At 33.5% G+C, this 25376-nt stretch overlaps 3 protein-coding genes across 5 annotated transcripts; all 3 read left to right on the plus strand.

The window, feature by feature from the left end:
- The first annotated feature begins 2054 nt into the window (after positions 1–2054).
- On the plus strand, positions 2055–6972 carry LOC105161834 (inactive protein kinase SELMODRAFT_444075). Its single transcript, XM_011079654.3, has 9 exons — positions 2055–2508; positions 2596–2964; positions 3590–3744; positions 3846–3940; positions 4075–5066; positions 5288–5448; positions 5550–5774; positions 6310–6459; positions 6581–6972. The coding sequence occupies exons 2-9, from the start codon at positions 2817–2819 to the stop codon at positions 6629–6631; spliced, it is 1977 nt and encodes a 658-aa protein (XP_011077956.1). The 5' UTR covers positions 2055–2508; positions 2596–2816; the 3' UTR covers positions 6632–6972.
- Positions 6973–9950: 2978 nt separating this feature from the next.
- Positions 9951–17032, plus strand: LOC105161835 (uncharacterized). 3 transcript variants are annotated; one of them, XM_011079657.3, is made up of 8 exons: positions 9951–10229; positions 12418–12449; positions 13120–13434; positions 13803–13893; positions 14196–14356; positions 15573–15600; positions 15807–15915; positions 16749–17032. In XM_011079657.3, exons 3-8 carry the CDS (start codon positions 13210–13212, stop codon positions 16828–16830), a joined length of 696 nt encoding a protein of 231 aa, XP_011077959.1. In that variant the 5' UTR covers positions 9951–10229; positions 12418–12449; positions 13120–13209; the 3' UTR covers positions 16831–17032. The 3 variants fall into 3 exon arrangements, with proteins under 3 accessions (XP_011077959.1, XP_011077960.1, XP_011077961.1); XM_011079658.3 differs by having other exon boundaries at positions 12418–12438; XM_011079659.3 differs by lacking the exon at positions 12418–12449.
- A 3298-nt stretch (positions 17033–20330) lies between these two features.
- LOC105161836 (myb-like transcription factor family protein) lies at positions 20331–22116 on the plus strand. The gene is made up of 3 exons (XM_011079660.3): positions 20331–20920; positions 21318–21514; positions 21619–22116. Exons 1-3 carry the CDS (start codon positions 20608–20610, stop codon positions 21928–21930), a joined length of 822 nt encoding a protein of 273 aa, XP_011077962.2. The 5' UTR covers positions 20331–20607; the 3' UTR covers positions 21931–22116.
- Positions 22117–25376: the final 3260 nt, after the last annotated feature.

The raw sequence follows: 25376 nt of genomic DNA on the forward strand, positions 1-25376 counted from the left end.
CCCTGACGTCTCTGCCTATCGATTGTATGCAAATGTAGGACACTGTGAGCCGTATGCCTCCGAGATATATGATACGACCACCTAATAGTAAAATCTTAAAAAATAAATAAAATCAAAATTATTTTTCATGATATATATTTATAATTATAAATAAATAAAAATGTTCATACCGTGTAGCATATTGAGGGGTAGATAGGATGTTTTGAGAGTCAATTACTATTGGCATTAGATCTGCCATATTATTCAAGGGAATCGGTGCAAGTGTTATGATACGGGACCATGCCCATATTTGTATTAACTGCACAATACCCCTGATATTAGTTTTTCCTCCCTATGATGCCGTACACAATTTTCGATACAGATACGCCAACACTGCTGAACCCCAATTTGAGGTACCTTCCTCATGAATGTCCTCCATATTCCGTATAATTTTTCTCCAATTTTTTTTTCATTTTCGCTGATAATATTATACGTAATCGTCGGAGAAAAATAACAAAATCATTTAAAAACTATTGCTTCAAAGTCAATGATAACTATTTTATTAATAAAATATCTGTATTCTTGTTTGATCAATATTTTCATTATTAAGATTTTTTAATTTTTTTATATACTAAAATTATATTAGTATAGTTTTAATTTATTTATTTTCTAATACAAAACAAAGAGAAATGCTATTCAGTAAAATTATAAAAAATAGTCTTTTCTTCTCAATCTGCTCTTCTCGTACCAAACAAGTAGAAATATTTAAGATATACTCCCCTTTCAATTATACCAAACAAATTAAAAAAAATTATTATTCTTTTCTGCGACTCTTGCTTATTAATTGATTATAAATTTATCACTCCTAATATTTTAGAAACGGCATTATATTGTAATATATCAAAATAGTTTTAAAATAAGATTTGACATATCATAAATGTAGAACATTTTTAACTAAATTTAGCCAAACACTCACAAATACATAAAAGCACTCAACAGCTCTATCTTATAGAAAGGCAAAATTTTCTTTAGCTCGTGGGATTTGAGAGAATATTATTACCTAATACTTATAATAAAATATCAAGAAGACATTTGAGGGACTACAACACTATAATAAGATAATACGAGGACTAAATATTAAATAACCAAAAATAGCCTGTAAAAGTCTCTGCACATTTTGCCACCTCTCTCTCAGTTTCAAATGTTGTGATGGCATTTCAACACAAAGGGCTACTATACTATATGTTTATAAGTAATTTTTAAAAATTATATAAATAAAATATTTATATAAAATTTAGTATTCATTTTTGTAAATAAGAAATACCTAAATGTATATATAAAGTAATAAATTAATATAAATATTTAATTTATGAAAATTTGTTGATAAAAGAAGATGATGGCGTATAATGTTGGAGAGAGAAAAAAACTGTATGAAAAAATAGTTATGCTCGTAGTATTAAAAGATTCCTCTTTAATTATGTATAGTATAGATAATCATTGAATGTGTCTATTATAGATAATATAACGAAAAACGTAATTTCACTTTTTCTCCTTCAATTATTCTCATGAACAAGGCGAAATGCTCACCGGCTTATGTATATTTACATTCCACAGCTTCAACAAATCGCTTGGCCCTGTTTATTTTTGGAATTTACAAATTTCTACTTTTGAGCCGTAAAATATTATTAATAATTTTATATTACTTCTACAATTTATTAACAAAATTATAAATATTAAATTATTTTCCTACACATCAATTTCAATTTCTTTCCACCTTTCACTTTTATTATCAACTTTTACTACTCTCATTTACAACATTCACTATAACTTGCAAACACCAAATCTTGGTATGTAGCAGCATCATACTTGTTTCAATCAAATATGATAGTTGATACAGGCATACAGCTAATAACCTTGATACAGGCATACAGCTAGTTGATATGAATCAAGAGCATGCCAATTCAGCACCGAGACAAGGTCAGCAGATTCTTGGAGCGAGCCCTTTGAATAAAATGTCCTTTTCTAAAGAGCCATTATCCCTCCATACAATTTCTATATATATACATGGGGAGAGAGAAAGCATGATAATATTATTTTGTGGAGAGAGAAAGCTTCTGTTGATACCGAATCTGTTTGTTGTTATGCGTCTTGTGGGCTCTATGGACGTACTGAAACTTCAAACTTTTGGGCTATGGCCCTCCAAGTTTGTTCTACTTTCCCTTTCTCGTTTCAATCCGAGCATTTCTTTTGTTGTTTTTTTCCTAATATCTTCAATGCCTTTCACTCTGATGTCCTCTGCGCAGTTTGATTTCTTGGTTGAAATCTTTTGCCACGTAAAAAGACAAGTCTGTAACAAACAAACTGCAGGCCTTTGGCGCAAATTTAGCATCTTTTTTGAGGTTGATAGCTAAAATCCATACAACTTTTTGGGTTACTGTTTTGGTGTCACATTTCCCACAGGAACTGTTCTATAAAAATCGCTTTCAGTTATTGACTTTCTTGATGATCTCTTTCTTATTAGTCTAACGGGTGAGTTGGTTTTCTCTTTTTTGCTGGTTCTTGGCCCTGTTTCTGCCTAACTTTGAAATTCTTGAGCTGATTCTAATAATTGAATAGTTAGGAGGCAGTTTATTAACTCTGTATGGTGGCTTTGTTCATTGTGGAGCATTGAAGTGCCAATTCACACACTTTGAGGGAGACCCTTTTGGGAAATCAAGATTCTTGATTCTTGGAAGTATGTTTTGAGCAAGAAACTGAAGTTGGATGAAAAGGGCTTGATGAATTTGATGATTTGAAGCTGTTGTTTGAGGAGGGGGTGGATTCTTGTTCTATTTGAGATGAGTATGATGCAAAAGAGTAGTGTTGTTGTTGCTGTTAAGGCTTCTAAGGAGATTTCAAGAACTGCTTTAACATGGGCTTTAACCAATGTGGTTCAGCCAGGGGACTCTGTTAGGCTGCTGGTGGTCATACCAAGTCATAATTCAGGTAACATATCTTTTTTCTGTTTTAGTTTCACCTTTACTCTGCAGATAATTGTTGGTTTTTGTTATGACAATGATTTCCCTTGAATGTTGACATGGAAATGTGTATCAAGTCCAGGCATGCTGCTTATGTTGCTTCAATTGTTTGCTTAAAGATATAAATATCTGCTCTATGACAAGGCTTGTGCTCTGTGATAGCTCAAAATTTCCTCAGAGGTGCGATGCATACGAGGCATAATCAATATACTAGAGGAAGTGCATAATTTATACGTACTGCTAATTTGATTTGCCATTGTTTCTTCTTGGCAACAATGGGAAACACATTTTGTGGTATTCATCTATTGGAATATCACGGCAGTTCTATGTTATCGTGACATGTGGGCATAAAGGAATCGGCTGCAACTGTATTGTACTCATAGTGAAACAAGTTAAACTGAGTGCCATGAGAAGTCCAGAAATAAGTTAATTGCTTTAGCAAATTAATTGAAATTGTGTAACTGTGGATCTACCAGCGAAGATTATTGGTTGTACGAATGTCACATACCTGTGCCTATCGAGTTCGGAAGTCCAGTATAGCATTTTCATTGTTCTTCGTTCATTTATGTAAACTACTCAACTGTTTTAATTAGGTAAACACCTGTGGGGTTTTCCGAACTTCCGTAGTGATTGCACAGCTGGATACTGGAGATTCATGCAGGGAACAATTTCAGAACAGAAGGACTACATTACAAATATATGCAACCGGATGATGCGCCATCTGCAAGATATTTATGATCCGGACAAGGTGCTATATTGATGTCTCATGCTCTAGTAGTTCTATTTCTTTGGTTGCTGACATCTAGACATTTATCATTTGTAACAGACTAGCAATGATATTGTTTGTAGGTAAGGGTGAAGATGAAAGTAGTTTATGGGTCTAAAGATGGAGTAGTGGCTTCTGAAGCCCGGAGAGCTCAAACACAGTGGGTCATACTGGACAAGTAATATACATAACATAGTTTTTGTTTTTTCTTATAATTGAATCTGTTCAAGATACAGCATTCTGTCTCTACAAACATTTACAGTGGTTTACTTATATGATAAACTTTTACTTTTTTTGGTTATTACTTGACAGACGAATGAAAAAGGAAGCAAACTTTTGCATGGAGCAGCTTGAATGCAATGTTATAGTAGTTAAAAATTCTGAGCCAAAGGTTCTTCGGTTAAACTTGACAGAACAAAGAAGGACGGAAACTGAGGTGCTTCCATTTTCAAAATCATCATCGACCAAACGTCTCAAGGATGACTTTGACCTGTTGCATGCTATTAAGGTTCCAAATGTGACTCCGACAAGCAGCCCGGACAGGATATCCTCCATATCAAGCTTAGACATGTTCACCTCTCCAAAATTCATGTCTGGAATTAATTGGGAACCGAAGGTGAAGCAGATTTTACCACTGTCATTGCTAGACTATGGCTTTGATGAATCTGACTCTGAGTCGGACAGTGATAATCTAAGCTCCCTTTCAACAAGTATGTCTTCCCAGCAATGGATGGAAGACAATCTGAGTTCTGCTGATGAAGGACCCAAACTTTTAAAAGAAGGTTTACTGAGATCTGTCAGTAAAACGGGGAATTCTATGTCCGAAACCTACCATTTTTCTGAACTTTGTAAAGCACTTGAAGGAGGTTCAAAAGATACAGGTCCAGATTCTTGCAAGAATGTGAGAGAGATGATATCTTTAAACAAGAAGGCGCCCTCGGACCCTCCTCCACTTTGTTCAGTATGTCAGCACAAAACACCGTGCTTTGGAAAGCCTCCAAAGCTGTTCTCATACACTGAGCTCGAACAAGCCACAAATGGATTTTCAGAGGCTAATTTTTTGGCTGAGGGTGGATATGGTTCTGTACACCGTGGAGTTTTACCCGATGGTCAGGTTATAGCTGTGAAGCAACATAAGTTGGCTAGTTCTCAGGGTGACCGAGAATTTTGCTCGGAAGTGCAGGCCCTGAGCTGTGCACAGCACCGTAATGTTGTAATGCTGATTGGATATTGTGTGGAGGATAGAAGAAGGTTGCTCGTTTATGAATACATCTGCAATGGTTCATTGGATTCCCATTTATATGGTATTTTTCAGATACTATATCATTCCTTTATATGCACTTTCAATCAAGAATAATTATCAGAAACAGGATACTAGAATAAGTCTCAGACACACACACACACACACGCACATATATTATATATATTTATAGTTCTCAATCAGTAACATAAACTGACGCCATTTCATGATTTAAAACTAGATAGTACATTTTCTTTGAATTGAATGGGTTCATTCAAATTGCAGGGCGAAATCTACATCCACTGGACTGGGCTGCACGCCAAAAGATTGCAGTTGGAGCTGCCCGAGGGTTGAGATATCTCCACGAGGAGTGTAGAGTTGGATGTGTAGTCCATCGTGACATGCGGCCAAACAACATTCTCCTTACTCATGATTTTGAGCCATTAGTACGTCATACATGTCCTTTTTACATTATTCCAATAGTCTTTGTTGGATTAAGTTTACATCTAATGAAACTTCCTTCTAATGTTTCCTTTGTCGAGAAAAGGTTGGAGACTTTGGACTAGCAAGGTTGCAGGCGGATGGAAATTCAAGTGTAGAGACTAGGATAATTGGGACATTTGGATACTTAGCTCCAGAATATGCGCAAACTGGCCAAATCAGTGAAAAAGCTGATGTATACTCTTTCGGCGTGGTATTGGTGGAGCTAGTAACCGGTAGGAAAGCCGTGGATATATACCGGCCCAAGGGCGAGCAATGCCTCACAGAATGGGTATGATTGAGAAAATCCCTTCATATGCTAGCACTTATATGCATATTTTAATTTTCTCTTTTTGTTTTGTCTTGTTGCAAGAGGATCATAAAGGTAATTAAGCCAACACGTTGTTTTTCTCTAGTTTTTCCTCATATCTGATTTATCATCATCGTTTTGCATTCTTGTGGAACTCAATATCTCTACCAGAAGCAAACTAGCATGTCGTATTCATGCCATTCAGAGAAAAGGGCAACACGACCCTTTGATGCAGGAGACTGTGAACTTCATTTTTAAAAGTATTGTCTTCTTTTTTTTCTTCAAGGGATTTTGGGCCTATTAGTGTTTCACGTGGAATAAAATGCAATTAACCCTTATTTGTACTGTATGGTTGTTCTATCCTTAATAAGAGGAAACTTGGTCGGTGGTGGTCGTAGGAGTAACGCACAAGTCTGTGTATTCTTATGTTTCGATTTTGTTTGTTACCTGTGTACACGTTTTACTTCTTTCCTGCAACACCTAATGGAACCGTTACTTCTATTTTCCTATGGAGCAGGCACGCCCATTGCTCAAAGAGAATGCCCTTTCCAAGCTCGTTGATCCATCCTTAATGAATTGCTACTCAGAGAAAGAGGTTGAGACGGTGCTACATTGTGCTTCATTATGCCTGCAACGAGACCCTGACTCAAGACCTCGAATGTCTCAGGTACAAAAAGTTAAATAAAAATTACCATTAATTCATCCAAACTGATTGAGATCAAGAACTATGTACAATATAAGAGAAATTTTTGAGGATGCCACTTATGATCTTTTTATTTGTTTACTAGGTACTTAGGATGTTGGAAGGTGACACTCTCATTATGAGATCAAAATCTTGAAATTTGGGTTATGGGGTTGGATGATAGCTCAAGGGGAGAAGAAATGGTGAGATGTTCTTGAATGGAATTTGGTGTATAGCCTACATTACAGATTATAGAAGTAGGAGATTGTTTTGATTCATGATGTTTTTCATTTATTGTCATGACAAAAGGAATTCTAGTAAAGAAAAAAGTACGTGTAGGGATCAAGTCCCATGAATGTAGATATTTTTCTATTTTTGTAGTAGTACCTTCTTTTTGTTTCATTTAAATAGTTTTTAATTTAAAATTACCGATGTATTAAATAATATAATATATTATATTCGAAAAAAAAAAAGTGCATGGGAGATCTTTTCGCTTTTTATTGGATTGTTTTAGTTTTTCTTATTTCTCAAATTGAATTGTTAATGAAAAAGGATATTTTGGATTAACAATTACTTAGGGTGATATTATAATTGGTCTCTTAAATTTGTGTTTAAAATCACTTTAGTTCCCTCTTAAGTTTCTTTCTTTATGTTAGCATCCATGAACTTTAATATTTCTCTCATATTAAATCTTTATCTTTTTAAGGGTAAAATAGTTAATTTAAATTTATTTTTATCATTTTAATCCTTTAAGTTTGCAATATTATCAAAGTACTCCATTTTTTAAGGGAAAAAATGTTGTAGCTTTTTGCCCAAATTGCTGCATGTTGGCCCTTATCTAAAAATGGCTCATTTGGTGGCAACAATACATTGAGATAAAGTTAAAAATTTATGGTGTGACTATGTAATGAAATGATAAAAATGCATATGTTGTACTATGTATGTGTGATATATGAACTAGCCGTCATAGTAAATGATATATGTGTGACATTATTAAATGAACCTATTTAAGCTAAACTACCCCCTCCCCTAGAAATGTCCGAATCCATCACTTAAATAGCTAACTTTGTAAAATTACGATACAAGAAAGATTCTAGTAACGTGACTCTAGGATGAAAATACGGTCTTAAAGGCGAGTATGATCTGAGTGTGTTCTTGTCTGTTCATACTATCAAGTTCCATATTAATAACACACGATGGTACTGTATAACATGACCTGGATGTGTAACTCTAATTTGGAGGTTGAGTGTAGTTTGTGAGAAACACGCCCGTTTCTCATAATACGGTCTCGCGATACTTATTTTTTTTTATATATTTTTTTAGAAGAAATAAAAAATGATGAAGTTGCACGACGACTAAGTCATGTGCCAGTCACATGACAATATTTTAATAATATTTTTGTCGAAAAATGGTTAGAGGGACCATACTAAGACAAAAATTAAAGTTTACAAATGTTAAAGAAATGAACTTAAGAACTAAAATTATTCTAAATGCAAATATTAAAAACCAACTATATTACTTATCCTATTATTTATTTTACATGCATGAACTTTTTTTTTCTTATTGTAATATTTTTATTTAATTACTAAAGTACAATAATAATAATTATAGTAGGCGATATTTACATATAAATTTGTGACTTTTTGTCATATTTACACAAGTTATTGGGGCCAAGGAAGTTTTATTAACGAAATAAGAAATTTAAATTCAAAACTGACTTACAAAGTGCAAAAAGCATGAAAAAGGAAATTATTCTTCAAGGAAAAATACAATTTAAATAAGTAAATTGTAATATGTAGAAGATTATCTTATTTAGTCCCTCAAATCCATTTTTCATTTTCGTCTGTCAGATGTGTTTTTTATCGGGTATTTTTCATTTTCATCCTCATGTTTATAATATTCTTGAACAAGTATTCTGAATTAAAAAGGTATTTTAAAGGTCGTCTTTTTATGTATAAATTTTATTTTCACATTTTATAGACAATTTTCACGACTAGTTTTTACTCGCCTTCCTTACCCCTTTTACTTCTCTAGCCAAATCCACAGTTCAAATGATAAGACAATAATAAATAAATCATCAAAATATTTTTATATTTTTTTAATAATTTAATTATCATAAGGTAAATGTATTATACATGCATCGACGCTTACAAAGATGAGTATGTGGTAGAGCAATATACATAAATATATCACAAATTTGATCGAAGAAAAATTTATGTCTCGATGTATTCCATACATTGTGTTAGTTTAATACTTTTGGTGTATATTATCACAAACTAAATGTCTTCATATTATTTACACATATTGTATATCACTGTACTCTTTTTTTTAATCTAAATAAAATTATATATTTTCAGTGAATGTATTTAAGCTCTACTATATTCTTCACCTCTTATATTTCTCGTATCCCTGTATTTATACTGGAACATGTTCGTGGTTGATGTATCATCGTGGCAGGGAGTGTTGACAAGATTTGACCTACAACGCTCTTAGAATTTTTAGGTAAATATTTTTTTGATAGTTTTGAAATGATAAACTAATGAAAAAGAGGGTAAAATAAAAGGTTCCGGATCAAAATACGACGTTCTTTAATAAACATGACGATGCAGATAAAACTATCATGTAAGACCTTACAGGATAGTACAATGTGGAGAAAGAATACAAATTAAAGAAAAATAGCGGAATTATAAAAAGGACAAGTAATTTAGGCAAGAAACGCATACAAATTCAATGAAATAATGAAAACAACTTGTGGGCTTGATAAAGCAAGAATACACCCACCCTATTTTTATTTTTCTCTCTTTATCTTCAAAATACTAAAATAAAACACTCAAAAACACAAATTCAAACAATATACCATTATCGCTTTCTAAGCGCTTAGAAATGAGGTGGGAGGAGGGGGACCATAAGACATCCGAAGCAAACCAACAAGAAGTACTAGAGGGTTTACTTCATCACATGTGATTCATATACATATTATTTTTTATTAAATACGTCTGGAAATTTAGACTATCATTGCTATTATATTAAAATCACGATATAAAGTTTTATATTTTCTTAAACATCTTAAAAAAATTCTGAGAATTAAAAGAAATATTTTACTATTATTATTATTATTATTATTATATTTACTTAATTGGAGGGGAAGAAATTGTATATTTTCTACGGCAAAAAGTGATGAGCCTCAAAGGAGGGGCAACACAATAAAACAGGATAAACTATAATAATTTTTTTTTGAAATTTATTGTAATTATAAATATTTTTTATTGTTGAAAAATTATAAATATTCTTTAAATTAATGATCGTCTAATAAATATTATTTATGTTAATTTAATATAAAAAAATATTTATTAGATAATTATAATTAAAAAAATATATTTATAATTTTTTAAATAATAAAAAAATATTTATAATTATAATAGATGTGGTATGGAATCGTAGTTTACGCAAAGAAAATAAATATGAGAGCCAATTGGGCGCAATTCCATCTCTACTCTCTTTGCTTTGCATCTCATTTTGAGGCAAAGGTCAATTGGAATTCATTGATAAAACCGAAGAGCCTAGTTCACAATTCCGGGCTTCAAGCCCAGCCCAGCCCAGCCCGATATTGGGAATTCAAGAGGAGAGAATTCACACACGTTTCTCTTCCTATGACCCGAAGCCCGATCCTCTCAAAACCTTTTGTAGCAAATCACCTCAAGGAAGAGTCCGGCATCGCCGCCGGCGGTAGCGGTGTTTCTGTGCTCCACCAACGGGTAATTTTTTTTCCTTTCGCCAATTCTTGTTTTCAGTTTTCATATTTTTAGTATTATATAAAATTTGATCTGAATAATGCTTATTAGCTTGACTTTGTTTCTGTATAAAGTTGAGATTTTGAATTTTCCTTTGCAAGCTTCAGATTGTGAAATTGGTGTTACGAAACCTAAATTTTAAAGTTTACTCACGTCTGATCTTTTTTCATGCTATAGAATTTACCTTGTTTTACCTTCTCAAGCTTATGATGAATAAAGGCTTTATCGCATGGTCAAACGCTCTAAATCCACCTCATCAAAACCAGGAATCAGAGTGATAATCATGATACCAGTTATAAAGCATGTCGTGAACTAGACTCAGTTACTATTGCCCCTCCAACTGCTTGATGAAGTTCGTGGCCTAAATTTCAGTTCCAGTTGCTGGGTTTTTCTTGGGTGGATGTTACTAAAAAGCTTTGAGAATCTTTAAAGGGTTTAGGTTTGTTTTCTCTGGTTTGGTTTGGTTGCTATAGGCTTATAGCTAGTGTGTTGTGTGGGTGCGGAGATGTGGTGAATGATATCCAAAGTGCATTGTTTTGGGTATCAAGATTGGTCTGGAAATGGTTGTTATGCAGCAATGGCAGATATGGCGCTGCATTTGAATTTTACTGGAATTGCGGAGAGTCATCCTTAAATGTTAACCAATTATTGAACGTCACCTGTGATAAAAGAGATATTTGGCGGGTGGGAGTAAGAACAATGCATGCCTAAGTTGGCATGCGCAAGGTCAGCGTAACTGCAAAAGCGGCCTTTTCCTTCACCTAACCTTGCATTCCTAGTGGAGACTGTCTTTTTTGCAGTTGTTGTCGAAGTGGCAAGGATTTTTACCTAAAATTTAGTTGTCCAGTGATTTGTCGTGTTGCGTTTATAGCTCTTAATCCTTTCATTAGATGGTTTTTTTGACTTAGTAATCTCAAGTTTCGTTTTGAAATCATTTAGAATTTAGATTTTTGTTTTAATTTGAAGGCATCTTTTTGCTTTATTCTGACACTTAATCACTTTGATAACTTATAAGCATCTACTGTGGCTAAGTGAGAACTGGAGTGCAATAAGTAACCTTCTTATACTGAAAGTGGGTTGGAGCAGGAGGGCAAAAGCATTAAGATTTTCAAAAGATGAAGAGCAAAAGTGGCTTAGTATACCAATATTAAATAATAACTAAAATGAGCTATATAATTTGTATTGAATAAGCTTGCTTTATAGGTCAAAGAAATGCAATCCTACAGAATTGAACATGACAATCCCAGTTCAAGATTATTTTTAAATTTAGGCATGAAGTAGTCCAGTTAAATAAAGAACGGCAAGCCCAATTTGTAAAACGCTAATAGAAGATACATGAGAATCCTAATCTAGGTGAGCTGACATTTTCCTATTGCCAAAAGGTTAAGTTTTTTGAGCAATCCAATAAATCCGATTTCTTGATTCTTAAAGCATGACACTAGAACTGTTAAAGCTTCATAACCAGACTCCCACTCCCAATTTGGTAGAGTGTGACTAGAGTGCTGGAGTGGCAATAGGTGGAGGCAATTTTTGTGGCCGATATAAGGACCCTTGGAAATCTATTGAAGATGTCTTAATTCAGAAGACTAGTGCTACATCTTGCAGTTCAACAGGGCTATCCTGTTTCTTTTTTGTTGCGCAGATAATCAGAATTATATTTGAATTTAGATGTGACATGATGTGATTTACTGGTCTTTAAGTTGAATGCAGTGGATGAACATAACTTAAGTTTTACGCTTGGTTGTTTGGTGTATTGGTTTATTTTACAATGTGTGAAACATCTTCCTGTTTCCACTGAATGAGAACCATCACTGCAATACATTGAACTTCAGTGAGCAAAAAAAATGTTACTTATATGAGAATTTTCCGTAATAAGCAATAAATCCTAATTAAAATTTATGCTGTTTACAACCATATCCTTTTCTTTTGTGATCAACTTCATGAATAATAATATTAGAAATAAAGACATGAGTGGGCTATCTTATAATTGGCTGGCTACTTATTAAGCGAAAGGGTTTAATCAAATACTGACTTCAAACAGTTGGACTTTCTTAAAATCACGCTTGTCCTATCGATGTGTCAGAAGAACTGTACACCTTGTTCCAGAAGTTTGTGGTTCATTGCCATTTACATGTCTCTTTATTTTTTGCAGTTCGGGTGAAAGCAAATAAAGGTACTTCCCAGGTAGATTTTGATTATTGCTTCACTAATATCCAGGTTCTTTTTTTTTTTTTTTTGTGGCCTTGAACTTAATTTTCCCAATGATCCGTGAGAGGAACAGACCATTGTTATCTAACAACCCTGTGTTAGTTGTTTCCTTTTGTGTATGCTAGTTTTGTGTGTGTGTATGCTGTTCCTCTCCTGTATGTGTTGTGTGTGTCTCGATTTAGCTATTCTTGTTATTTCTTTAGTCAAGCCAATTTATGCTTTTTGGAGTTATGGATCTCTTGGCTTTTCAGACAAATTTATAGGTTTGATCTTTGGTTTTTATTTTGCATAAATTTATGCTCCATGTCGTAGTGTGATCTTTTCCATGTAATGTTTGATGCTATCTTTACTGGTAAAGTTTGGGGAGACTGTGGGTGTGAATAGGGAGCGGAGGTGATATAGAAGAATGGGTGGGTGGTCATGTGATTGGTTTTCCTTTTCCTGCCTTCCTTTCAGGGTGGGGGACCAGGTGGAATTTCTAAGTATAGTAAACTTAGTAAAAGTTTTATATCTAACAGAACAGAGTACTTAGAATTCTTAACGTTTTCAAATTAGTTTTATTATGCAACCAGACATTAGAATGTGATTTATTGGAATTAAATTTTGAAGTCATTTTAAATTCTAAGCAACAAACACTCTGTCACAGACTTCATGAACCCACAAAATCTTTGAATTCTATTGAAGAAGAGGGATTGGCTGGTATCTCTCTGTAGATAAAAGGAATTATTAGAAATTAATGGAGTCAGCAGAGCTGGTGGATGCCCAGAAGGATAGGGTTCGGATAAAGAGGAAAACATTAGAGGCCATGCTCCAGCAATGTCAGTTGGCCCTCCAACAGCTTGCCTCTGGCTGCGATGTTGATGATGATGATGACGATGATGTTGATGGTGAATCCGATGTCCCCCAAGACTCTGGCGACACCTCCTCTCCCCCTGCCAGTTGTGAAACTGACACAACGGAGGTGAAGGTTTCTTCTCACTAACTTATGGATTTTATTATTTTTTTTTCCTTTTTTCTTTTTTGGTGTGTGTGTAGGATCTTTGCATTGTTTAATGATATGTCTAAATGCTTCCACACATATACTTCTTTTTTCTGTTTGCTAACATGTGAACCCATGGATTGGTTTACTGGGAATAGGGTTCAATAATTGGGCCAAATAGGCTCCTAATTGAAACATGCATCAATTTGAGCTCTAAATTCACAGTTAAATCTCTGGGACTGTTGACTGCTTTAGTGACAATTATTTGTCATTGCTTTTCCCATGAGTGAGGCAATGAAGATTTTAAGCAGATTGCACATTCTAAATCTCATTTGTTTTGTCTATTGCAGTTTTACGACCTTTTGAAATCTAGAGTTGAATGTGCTGATTTCCTCAAGAAACTAGAAAACGCCCGGGCAACTTTTCCAGAAAACATAGCTGGTATGACTTTAGATCACTGGTACCTTTAGAACCTAATAACATTTGTCTCTTCTTGAAAGTTAAGCCATGTGGAGGACAAAACTTTTTCTCTTAAGGCATTAAACACAAATTTAGTATTTGGGTTCCCAAAATTAATATATTATTGTTGTCCATTTCATTTTGCCTCCAATAGATTCAATAAGACCCTTTTACGATGAATTGATATTGTGATGTCCCGGGAAAAGATTGAAAACTTACTCGTCATTCTCTTAACAAATATAATTGTTACTGTCACCATTGTTTCTAACGTTCCAAGGATACAGAGGAAGGCAGTTCCTGGGACATGGTCAGCGAAAATGATCTTTGGGAAGGTGGAAATGTGGAGTTAGACCCAGAAGATTATGTGTTAGTTGGGCAAGAAGATATAATGGATGGTATAGCATCCTTCATGGCTGCGTATCTTTTGTCCCTTAAACAAACTAAGGTAAGGATGAATTTCCAGCTTGCTTGCCTTTGAATCGAAGCTTTAGGACATTGTAATTATTTTACCTGGTACATACTTGCTAAACTTGTTTCCATTAATATTTAGTTTCAGTTATCACTGCAGCCAAATAAAATTATGTCCTATGTATGCTGTCATTGTCTGATTCATGTAATATAATCCTTTTGTTATGACTATTGGTTTGAAAATTATCTGACTTCCAACTTCATGAATATGTTTGAGATTCTGTGGGCCTTATATTTTTGTCGCTCCACTATAAGATAGTCAGAAACCCAACCTGGAACTTGCACCCCTTCATAAAGGGATTTTAGTTTTATACTAGAGACTTGCTCTTGGTTATGATTTTAACTATTGAATTCAAAGCGCGGAATCTAGTGAAGCCAATTGACATCTTCTTTCTAACGGTTGTACTGGTTCACCTTTTTATATATATATATATTTTTTGTGACTGTCAAGCTTGTCATTCTTGCGGTTAATGCTTGCTTAAAGCCCCTTACTGACAGCTGACCACAAAAATGTGGACAAGGTCTAGTGTAGCTTAATTTGATTAAGGATTACTACACGTAACGGTTGGATTCACTACTCGTCTGTTTTGTGTGTTTAGGATATTTATCTGTACTATTAGCCTGCACGGGTCAGGCAAATTGGACATGCTTAATGAACTGATGTTACAGAATTTGGTTTAGGCACCACCAATGATGATATAATACATCTATTGTTTCATAAAAATATATCATAGAAAGATCCTTCATAGTTTACTACGATAAGCTTGTAATATCGAACTACTAATTGCTGATACCTAATTAGTTCTGGAAACTGTAAGAAGTCTGTCACAACTAGGTTTATTGTAGGTTTGGTATAGATTGCATTGCCAATGAGTGTTTATGGTATTCAAGGTTTGGAAGGACATTCCCTCAACCAAACTAAGAAGTAAGTCCATGTGTTATAAAGTTTGAAGACCAACCTTAATCCCACGAGCTTATTGGAATATCTGCAACTAGTCTAACAGCTTTCTGATACAAATTATAAGGACATGTGTGTAGTTCTCGAAATGCATAATGAGCCCCTAATCTAGCTAGTTGTATGTTCATAGTTTACTCCTTCCAAATTCTTTTCCTGTCCTAGACAAAGAATGACCTATTTGGATATATATCCTTCTATCTTCTTTCATTGAGGTTTCTGTTCATTTGTTTTTCAGGAGTTGACACCTAACCAACTTCAAGCAGGTGGGTCCAACTGTTTTTCTTCTTTTGCAGTTACCTCTTTACAACTTTTATCATATCCTGACAATTGAACAGAAGAAAAATCTCATTAGTTTGCTCATTTTACCATTTCTAACCTACCTGATGAGTTCCTGACTTATGACAATCACTGGGTGTAATAATCTCAGATAGAACATGGGGGGTCTAAATTATTCTGAACATTCTTTCAGCTCTGAGCAAGACATTCTCAGTGAAAAAGAAGAAGGGCAAGCTTCGGAAGGCATGGGATGGAAGCAAAGTAATTTACAATGTAGCATCCTGGGGAGCTACAGCCGTTGGGTGAGCTATCTTAAGCAAATTCACACTTTATAGCAAGTTTGTTTCTCTATAGTTGGCTAAAATATTACGTCGAATGCAATTACTGCCTTTCTTAATGTTAAAGTTTATTATGAAGCGATCAGACAGGGTTAAGCTACAGGTCGAAACATCAGAGTTTAAAAATTAGCCTTATTGAAAAATTGCATTGACAAACCAATAAGGGTTATCTTCTGATCGTGTGAATAACAAAGACCAAAACCTGTGTTTTATATGGACAAGATTGTTGTCGATTGTAAACTCTTGCCTCTAACTCCCATCCTGGATAAGGTGTTTGATATATTTCATTCATACTGACACAGCAAGCTATTTGTTTCCTTCCGTTTTCCCCCTTTTGTTAGCTCTCAAAGCATGTGGCAATTTATTTTTGTTTCTTGGCATGGCCTGATTTTGAGAAGTTCTTTTCCCTCATGGTTTCTCCTCTAATTAGCACGTATAATTGCTAAAGCCAAAACCAGATCTACGGGATTTCCTGCTCACTACTACCAATGGAATCAGACATTTTCCTGTTCCCAGAAAGGGTAGTAGGAGTAAGCGTGTTAAATGCTGCCTATTCACTTAAAGAATTCTTGAATTCCTATGAGACAACTACAACAAAATCAAATAAATAGAAAAAAAAATCTGAAATTTAGGACTTGTGAGTCCAACATTCTTCAATTTGTGATATTATGATATTGTCTAATGCATCTTTAACAATGTCCTTTATGTATTCTCTCAAGCCGTCTAGATACTTGTTCCATATTTGCTTAATTGAGCCCATCTTCGTAGTTACATTGGTTTTGTGCTGTGTGGAACAGAATTTATCAGAATCCTGCCCTTTTTAGGGCTGCATCTGCAGCATTCTGGACATCGTGTCATGTTATCTCAAAGCTTTTCTGAGCCACAGCAGTGACTTAGGAAGGACCTGGTGATTGGGTTTAGCTGTTCTTTAGGTGAGGCCAAACTATGTGAAGTTTACAAGGTTGTCTAATATATATTGCATCTGTTCGTATGACACATTTGAATTCGTTTCAAGTTTTTGGTTCTGTAAATATTTCTGGGTGGTCTGTATATATGGTTGTTTAGCTGTTTGTATTTTCAAGTGTATTGTTTAGTAATTGCCTCAACAGGCAAGTAAATCATCACACTCCCGACAAAAAGCAAACCTGAAAATATTATGTTGGCACGACAAAAGAATTGAGGATAATTTGGACATTTTTATTCGATGTCCATCCTCTTCTCAAACACGCGGAAGTTAAGAGACGGACGGGTAACCAACGTAGCGTGTCCCTTTTCAGACATCATGTGAACCCATAATATTTAATTTGAATCTCAACTACTATCCAAATGACAAGTTTGTAGTCACATTCTACCAGAGTTGATCGAATACTGGACGATTTTCTTTCTTCTTTATTTGATATGACATGTCTGTTCTAATCCAGGGAAGACGTTGAGACATTGACATAACATGGAAGTACAATGTTATGTACATACTGATAGACGTACATGTATACATATACTAAGTCAATTTTGTGCAAAGAATTGTCTTCTCACATAAGTACTTAGTTTGGCATGCATATGCACAATGTTCTATTAGTATGTACGTATATTTATGGTAAAACTGTATTTTTTGATCTGTAACTACGATGACGTGACACTTTTGGTCCACCTGAATTATAATCTTGCTATAGCAAACAATAATTTGAAAGAAATAGTTCTTCTATTCCAATTCTACTAGAAAAAATCACATGTTTTGCATGTGACGACAACTCTTTTCTCAGCGAAATCGATATTATTCAACACAAATTGAACCAAATCTGCTATTTTTTTAGATCAAAACTGCCAGTTCCCTAAATTATAGAACGAAATATATATTTATATATCTATCTTCTTGCACATATGTATATATCATCGTACATTATCTCAACTTGCAAAGCCTACCCTTTTCTGAATCACTAATGATTGTTTAATTAATCACGTATCTGACAGATGTATGCTATCCTTAAAGTAAAAGTTGCGCACTAAATGCAAAAGTCGTAAGAAGTTAGGAAAAGAACGTTTTTGTTTATATTAATCCACAACACAACATTCCAATTAATAATCCAAAATATGCAGTGACAGTGAGGAAATGGAGCTGCTTTTCCCATTCCACATATCAAACTGCTTATTTTAAGCTGTGTCTAACTTATCTGCACTTAATCTCATCATCTTAAAATAATTAAGCACTCATCACTAATTACGACAAAAAAGCCACTTGCTTAAGCTAATCTCCACATTAATTAATCACAATTAAACTTTATAAATATCTCATCAGTCTACGTACGTAGTTTAATTTTTAATTGTTTGCTTAATCAGGAGATGGGAATCTCTTTTCTTGGTAATAATTGATGTGCTGCTCCTACACAGTTCAATACTTGGGGGAAGCTTACATCCTCATTTTGACAGCTTATAACATTTTATAAAGTGTTTGATAATTTCTTAATAAAAAATATTACAAATTCTAAAAACAATATATTGGGAGTTTATAAACTTTTTTAAGAGAAGTAAGGAGCTCTTACGTTATTTAAAAATCTTTTCAAATTTATAATTACTAATATCTTACAAGTTCCATCGATCGTTTCATTTTATCCAAATACTTGGAGAACTCATTTTTAAAGTAAGATTTGACATGTTATAAGTTCTAAAAGTATCACATAAAAATGCATGAGTTTATAACGTTTTATTTTAATTTGAAACTAAATATTTCAAATCCATCAATTTGTTTGGGTAATTCAATGCTGCAAAGCTATTCAGATTTTCGAATTCCTATTTTGAATTATATTTTGTTATATATTGACGAATTTTAATTTCATTTAGATGAAATCATTTCAAATCCTTCCTACAAATCCATTCCTCAAGTCCAATTCTTCCTTCCAAACATAGACTAACATCCTTTAATAAGTTTAGGCCAACACCCCCTTAGCTTGGTTTTAGTGATATTTTGTGCATCTTACTATTTCTAGAGGAGTAAAATGCAATAAAACCCACTGATCAACGTCAGGTTTCTAATTCAATCTTGATCCTCTTCATAAGAGTAAATTGCACTTTTGGTCTCCATACTTTGCCGCTAAACCAATTTTGGTCTCTGTTTTTTTTTTTTTTTTCAAGTACGATTTTGATTTATAATCTTTACAAATTATTATGTTTTTTGTCCACTTGTTAAAATAGATTAAAATCAATAGAGTTGGAGAACACGACCGTGTTGCTCAACACGGCAAAGTATAGGGACCAAAAGTATAATTTATCCTTGATAACATATTCTTCTTGTGTGAGGTCGACGTCCACCATTTGTAGTGCAAATTGGATTTCTCATTTTTAAACTCAGTACAATTTCGATCCCATTACTTATATAATTCTCAAAAGTAGTCCCATAACTTGCAAAAAATCTTATTTTAAGTTCTTCTATCAATTTTCTTTAGAAATTTGGCGGAAAAACCCACATGTAAATACGTGGTCGTTATTTTTTCAGAATTAAGGAAAAAATCACATGACTATGCACATAGTTATTTCTGTCAATTTCCTAAACAAATGTTGGTAGGAATAAAAATAAGAATTTATTAAAATTATGAGATTAATTTCAAGATTCTCGTAAGCAAGGAGACTGAAATTTATAAAGACCCAAAAAATCTATCTTCCCACCATTGATATATCTTTGGTCTTGATTAATTTGACAGACATGATTTAATTGACTTTTGGCAAAGCTTCATTTGTTTATATATAGGTAACACATCTGATCATATAATCCATGTAGGTTTCCAAACTTTACAACTTATAATAATTAATTAATATTCATCATGCATACATATATATATATATATGCAACCTTCTCTAGACACTTACACTATACATTTTGGACAGTATTCTTTGTCCATGAATTTGTCAACATCTCTCTCTAGTAGTGTACTATAATCAAAGAACAAAACCTCATCATTTTTATCTACATGAAATGTCTGACCTTAAATTCTTCAAACTACATTATCATGGTAATGAATTAAGTTATATGGGGATAATGCAATATTGTTTGGCTTTTACAGTAAAGAAGGCAGGCTGTCAAGGGTCCATCTTTCACCCCCACTAAAATAAGTAATCCATACATATCTATAAATAGTTGTCTGAAAATCTTTCGTGTCGGATAATTTTTATTCAAATTAAATTTAATTGAATAAATATAATATACTTGTATATAATTGATCACTTGACTTGAATTGGACATCAATCATATAATATTATACTTGTCATATAATAGTTTAGATTTACCGATTCGTTTCCATCCCGTTTATATGTCGTAGTTTTTTCTTTTCTTTCTCTCTATATGTCTGTGTTATATATATATATATAGAGAGAGAGAGAGAGTTATTGCTATCTTGAGTATGATAACCAAGTTGGAAAAATATCCATCAAAAAACAATATCCATTTAATCATCATCTACACTTGGTGTGCAAACATTTTCACAAAATCCACTCACTCTATACATCACTCGTCTTACCAACTCTCTCTTTCTCCTCTCTCTCTCTCTCTCTTCAGACAAGCACTCACACACACACACAGAGTGAGAACAGAGTGCATGTAGTAACTTGTATGAGCGTCATCAGTGCTTGGTAAAGAAGCATACTTAGAGTGGTGTGGTGGAAGTGAAAATGGGCAGAAAGTGCTCGCATTGTGGGAACATAGGCCACAATTCAAGAACTTGCAACGCTTCCTGCAGGGCGCCTTCTAACACTGGCAGCGGAGTGAGACTGTTCGGCGTACAGCTTGATATTGTCTCCTCTTCCTCTTCACTCAACATTATTCCAATCAAGAAAAGCTTCAGCCTCGACTCCTTGTCCATCTCCACACCACCCTCGTCCTCCTCCACATCGTCTTCGTCCCGACTTTCCATCAACGACAACTCTAATTCCATAGGTTATCTCTCCGATGGCCCCTTACCCCCAGCCCTCGACAGAAAGAAAGGTATGTTGATTCCCTGATTGTTAAATCAAACACACAATATGACAAGAAAACTATATGTATATATATATATATATGTAGGCTTCTTTCTTTATAGAAATTAAACTAGAAAGACAGAGCTTTCAACAGACCTGAACTAATCGCATAACAACTGCAATTAATGTTACTGGTGGACAGTTCCGAAAGAGTGACAGTGATAGAATTTTCCGTATTTTTTGCTTCTTGTGGTAATTAATGTTTCTATGATATCTCTAGTTCTTACAAAGCCTTCATCTTTGAGAAACTAACACTTGTGTATGAATTGGTGGCAGTGGTTTTCACTGGCCTGTTCCACAACAATAATCACTGTATCTAATCTTATCAGAATTTGATTAATTTTCATGTGGATGGACATGATTAGGAGTTCCGTGGACGGAAGAGGAACATCGCGTATTCCTAATAGGACTAGAGAAGCTAGGGAAAGGAGACTGGAGGGGCATTTCAAGAAACTTTGTTACTTCAAGGACTCCAACACAAGTTGCTAGCCATGCACAGAAGTATTTTCTCCGACAGGCCACCCTCAACAAGAAGAGGCGGCGTTCTAGCCTCTTCGACATGGTAACATCATCATTAATTGATTAATATTCCTGTAAGTTCCGTCGTACCTTAATTAGACCACCTGGATAGGTTCTAATTACCTTTCTTGGCTGCCTGTCCGACAGGTCGGTGCTAACGCTGCTAGTTCGAAAGCAGAAACTGCCGGACAACAACCTCAAATAGACCTAAATACATTTGAAGAAGACAGGAAATCTCACGGTGAAAATTTTCAGATGGCTTCACAACAGAACTTCATCTGGGCTTATGAACCTCTCAACTCCCATGAGCTGCCTTCTACAACGACGACGAGTTTCGATTCTTCAAGTGATCATCAAGGCCCTGAGTTGGAGCTCACACTTTCAGCTCCAAGATCAATGCCCCAAAATGAATCCTCATCAACTTCCCTCCTAATCGGCCCTATAATTAGTGTTACCTGATCTTCTTTTTGCTGATCGAAACCAAGAACTACTTACTTGTATCATGTGATCAACAGTACCGCAATGTGGTTTCTGAATTCTTACACAACTTGTCTTAATTAATTTCTTCACTAAAATGTCGCCGGAAATTATTGTCTTATACAACTTTTGATCAGTTGTTAATTTGAGTTATAAGTACATTACGTACACCAGTGTTGATTTCACTATTTTGATGTATAAGTAGAGAGATTATTGGATATATACATCAGTAATTTTAGATTAAAGAACTCGTGCTAATAAAATAAAGAAACAACAAACTAGAACAACCGTTCCGGTGTGAGCCCTCAACCTTACCACTTGAACAAAACATTTTTGGTACTTTAAAAAGTTCTTTCCGCAGTACCCTATAAATTTTCAAGTAACGTGATTAAAAATAAACCTTAGTTTTTAAATAATTCTTATAAAAAGGACAGAGTATGTGTATATATATATATATATATACACACATATCAATCAGGGAAAAAGAAATTCTAAGGCTAGAAATTATTGAACTTGGATAAAGAAAACAGTAGAGATATGGAAATCAAAGGGTGGTATTACAAATTTGTCTTGAAGCAGAAATCTTGCATAATTTAGTTGATGCCCCGTTAACTGAATTCGGACAGTGGGATTCTAATGTTGTTTGTCACTGGGAAAGAAAACAAAAGAGTACATTCATCCATGAAAAGCACATAGGACCAAAGTCGATTAATTAATCGTATATATGTAGTGGACCTACCTAGTCATATGCTATATACACATATATATATCTGGCAGATGGCAGATAAATAGAGAAGGGTCGGCATGTATATATGGCTTTCTTGACACCATGCAACATGGCATGGGGTCCTGAATCAATCTTAGTTCCATGGCTGCTTCTCAATCCTTAACTGTATGATATATATGATGCATAAGCCAAGTTGGAAGAGAGGATTTTGTCTGCTGTGTTTGGCAACATTATACTTTTATAGTATCATAGAATAGGGAATTTCTATTTTATGGAATTTTCAAAACGGTTCCAAAATTGAAAAAATTTGACATATTTATGGGTTTTCAAAATGATCTCAAAATTGAAAACATTCGACACATTTAGTCTTATACTTTATGGGTTCTATTGGACTATATGTGTGGACTTTTTTCAATTTTGGAACTATTTAAAAATTTTATAAAATATAGGACTAAATATGTTGAGTTTTTTCAATTTTGAACCATTTTAAAAATCTCCTAAAATAGAAGACTAAAAGTGTTGAATCCCTGAAATTAAGAACGTAATTTCGCCGCATGTGTTACCTACTATTGCCAAGTTTGAGATTCGTTTTCTTAAATTTGTGGAGCACCGGCTAAGGTTATAATAAGAAAAATCGATCCCTCATTTCCTATATTTACTAGGAAAATGTATGAAAGTTGCGCATATTATAAATATTTTATTTTATTTTTTCGTATTTTTGTTGTCGTATTATAAATTTTGTGGCAAAAATAACACTTAACAATAATATTTATTAGTATTATATGCACCATATTAACAAACATTTTATTATGATGGATATTAATTTATAATCTCTCCGAGTTGTATGATTTTACTTGAACTACAAATTTAAATATAATCAAATAATCCTAACGAGTCCGTACATATTCGAATTGGAATCGAGAATGATTTATGTGAGACGTGTAAGAGGGACCATTTGGAATAGGACCACAGAGGATGCTAGAAGAGAGTTCTTTAATTTGGAACATGTGGAGGAATATTGGTGAAAATCTACCTAAAACCCTATTTCATTTAATTACTTTTATTGTCCATTCAATTTTACACCAACCTATTTTTTGGATTCAACTTTGGGTACCGACATGTTGTTGGTTCAGTGATAAGTAAATTGAACTAAAGACATTTTTGTTAATAGGTAAGGTCCGAGATTTTAGATCATACTTTTTGGAATGGGTTTAATTCAATTATTCCCACGCGAACGGAATTAGTTTTATCTCTAATGTGAGAGGAGGATACATATGGTGAAGACAAAATAGGGATAATTACACATCACTCTTCTGGGTCTAGTGTCATTATATATACACCTCCAATAATTTGAAAAATTACATCTAGTATCTCCGTTTGTTCCCTTCCAACAAATAAATCCCCGTCGTTAATTAAAATTTACGAAATTTTCTGATATTAGCAAAAAAAGTTGAATGAAAATCCCTATTTACCCCCTAGTTGATTTATTACGGACTTATTACAATTCAAACAAATCATTTTTTCTCAAACTACTCTTATACATCTTTTCACGTGCTAATGCATATACTGAAGTATATCTTCACCCTTGTAAAGATAGTTTGGACATGATAGATTTATTTAACCTATAATACGTCAGTAATAAGTCAATAGAGAGATAAATATAAATTGTCATTCAAAATTTTTTTTTTTGCTAATATTAGTAAATCTTGTGAATATTAAAAATACTAAGTACAATTTTCTAAAACCATAAAAAAATTGTATATAGTTGTACCAAATCCTAAGGTGAGAGGGTGATGTAATTATCCTAAAAGATTGAAACTTGGGTAAATCTAACTTTATCCACCTCTACTTGGGTAAATATTTCAGTTGCACCCTTATCTGAAAAAAATAATAATAATATTGTAAAGTGTAGCAATTTAGTTCAACGAATTTTATAAAATAAAATTATAAAGATTAAATTGTGATATTTTTTTCATACCCCTAATATCTCTATGTTAATAACTCAAAAGTTTTAGTTTAGAATATAACCATTTAAATAGTTAAGTAATTTTAGAACTCTAAACTTTTTAGATGAAATTAATAGTTGGACAGCTTACTTCTAAGAAATTCGTAAAAAAATTAACTTTTTATTCAATAAATATATACATGGATACTATTTCAGCAAGCTTTGCTAAAACAAATTAAATCTATAGTCTTGAATAATTTTTAGGGTTTATTATACTTAGACCCCATTTAAAAATATAAAATTACATTTTGTCCCAAAAAAGTTTTAAAATTTCACTTACATCTCCTCCGAAAATTCTTCCTCTGATTTGGACAAATACTATCGCTAATAAAAATAAATTATTACATGAGAATACTAAAAGAATGGTAAACTTGAAAATTGATATAATTTTATGCTAACTGTTAGTATATTTTGTCCAAACACTAAGAAAAGGGAGTCGGGTGTAAACCGTGAATATTGGAGGGGGTGTGAGTTAATTTTAAAACTATAATTTTACATTTTTAGAGGGGTTTAAGTGTAATTGACCCTAATTTTTATATTGATGGAGTAATATTATTATCCTAAAAATAATGTTATTCTTGAAATAATATAAAAACCTTATGCTACTTAAACGCAATCCACAGTGTATCAATTCTAAAAATAAATTTACATAATTTAAAAATATACTTTCATACTGCACCTAAATAGTTTTGAGTT

The sequence above is a fragment of the Sesamum indicum genome, linkage group LG5 (assembly GCF_026168435.1).
Source record: "Sesamum indicum cultivar Baizhima isolate 11 linkage group LG5, ASM2616843v1, whole genome shotgun sequence".
Taxonomy (NCBI): Eukaryota; Viridiplantae; Streptophyta; class Magnoliopsida; order Lamiales; family Pedaliaceae; genus Sesamum; species Sesamum indicum.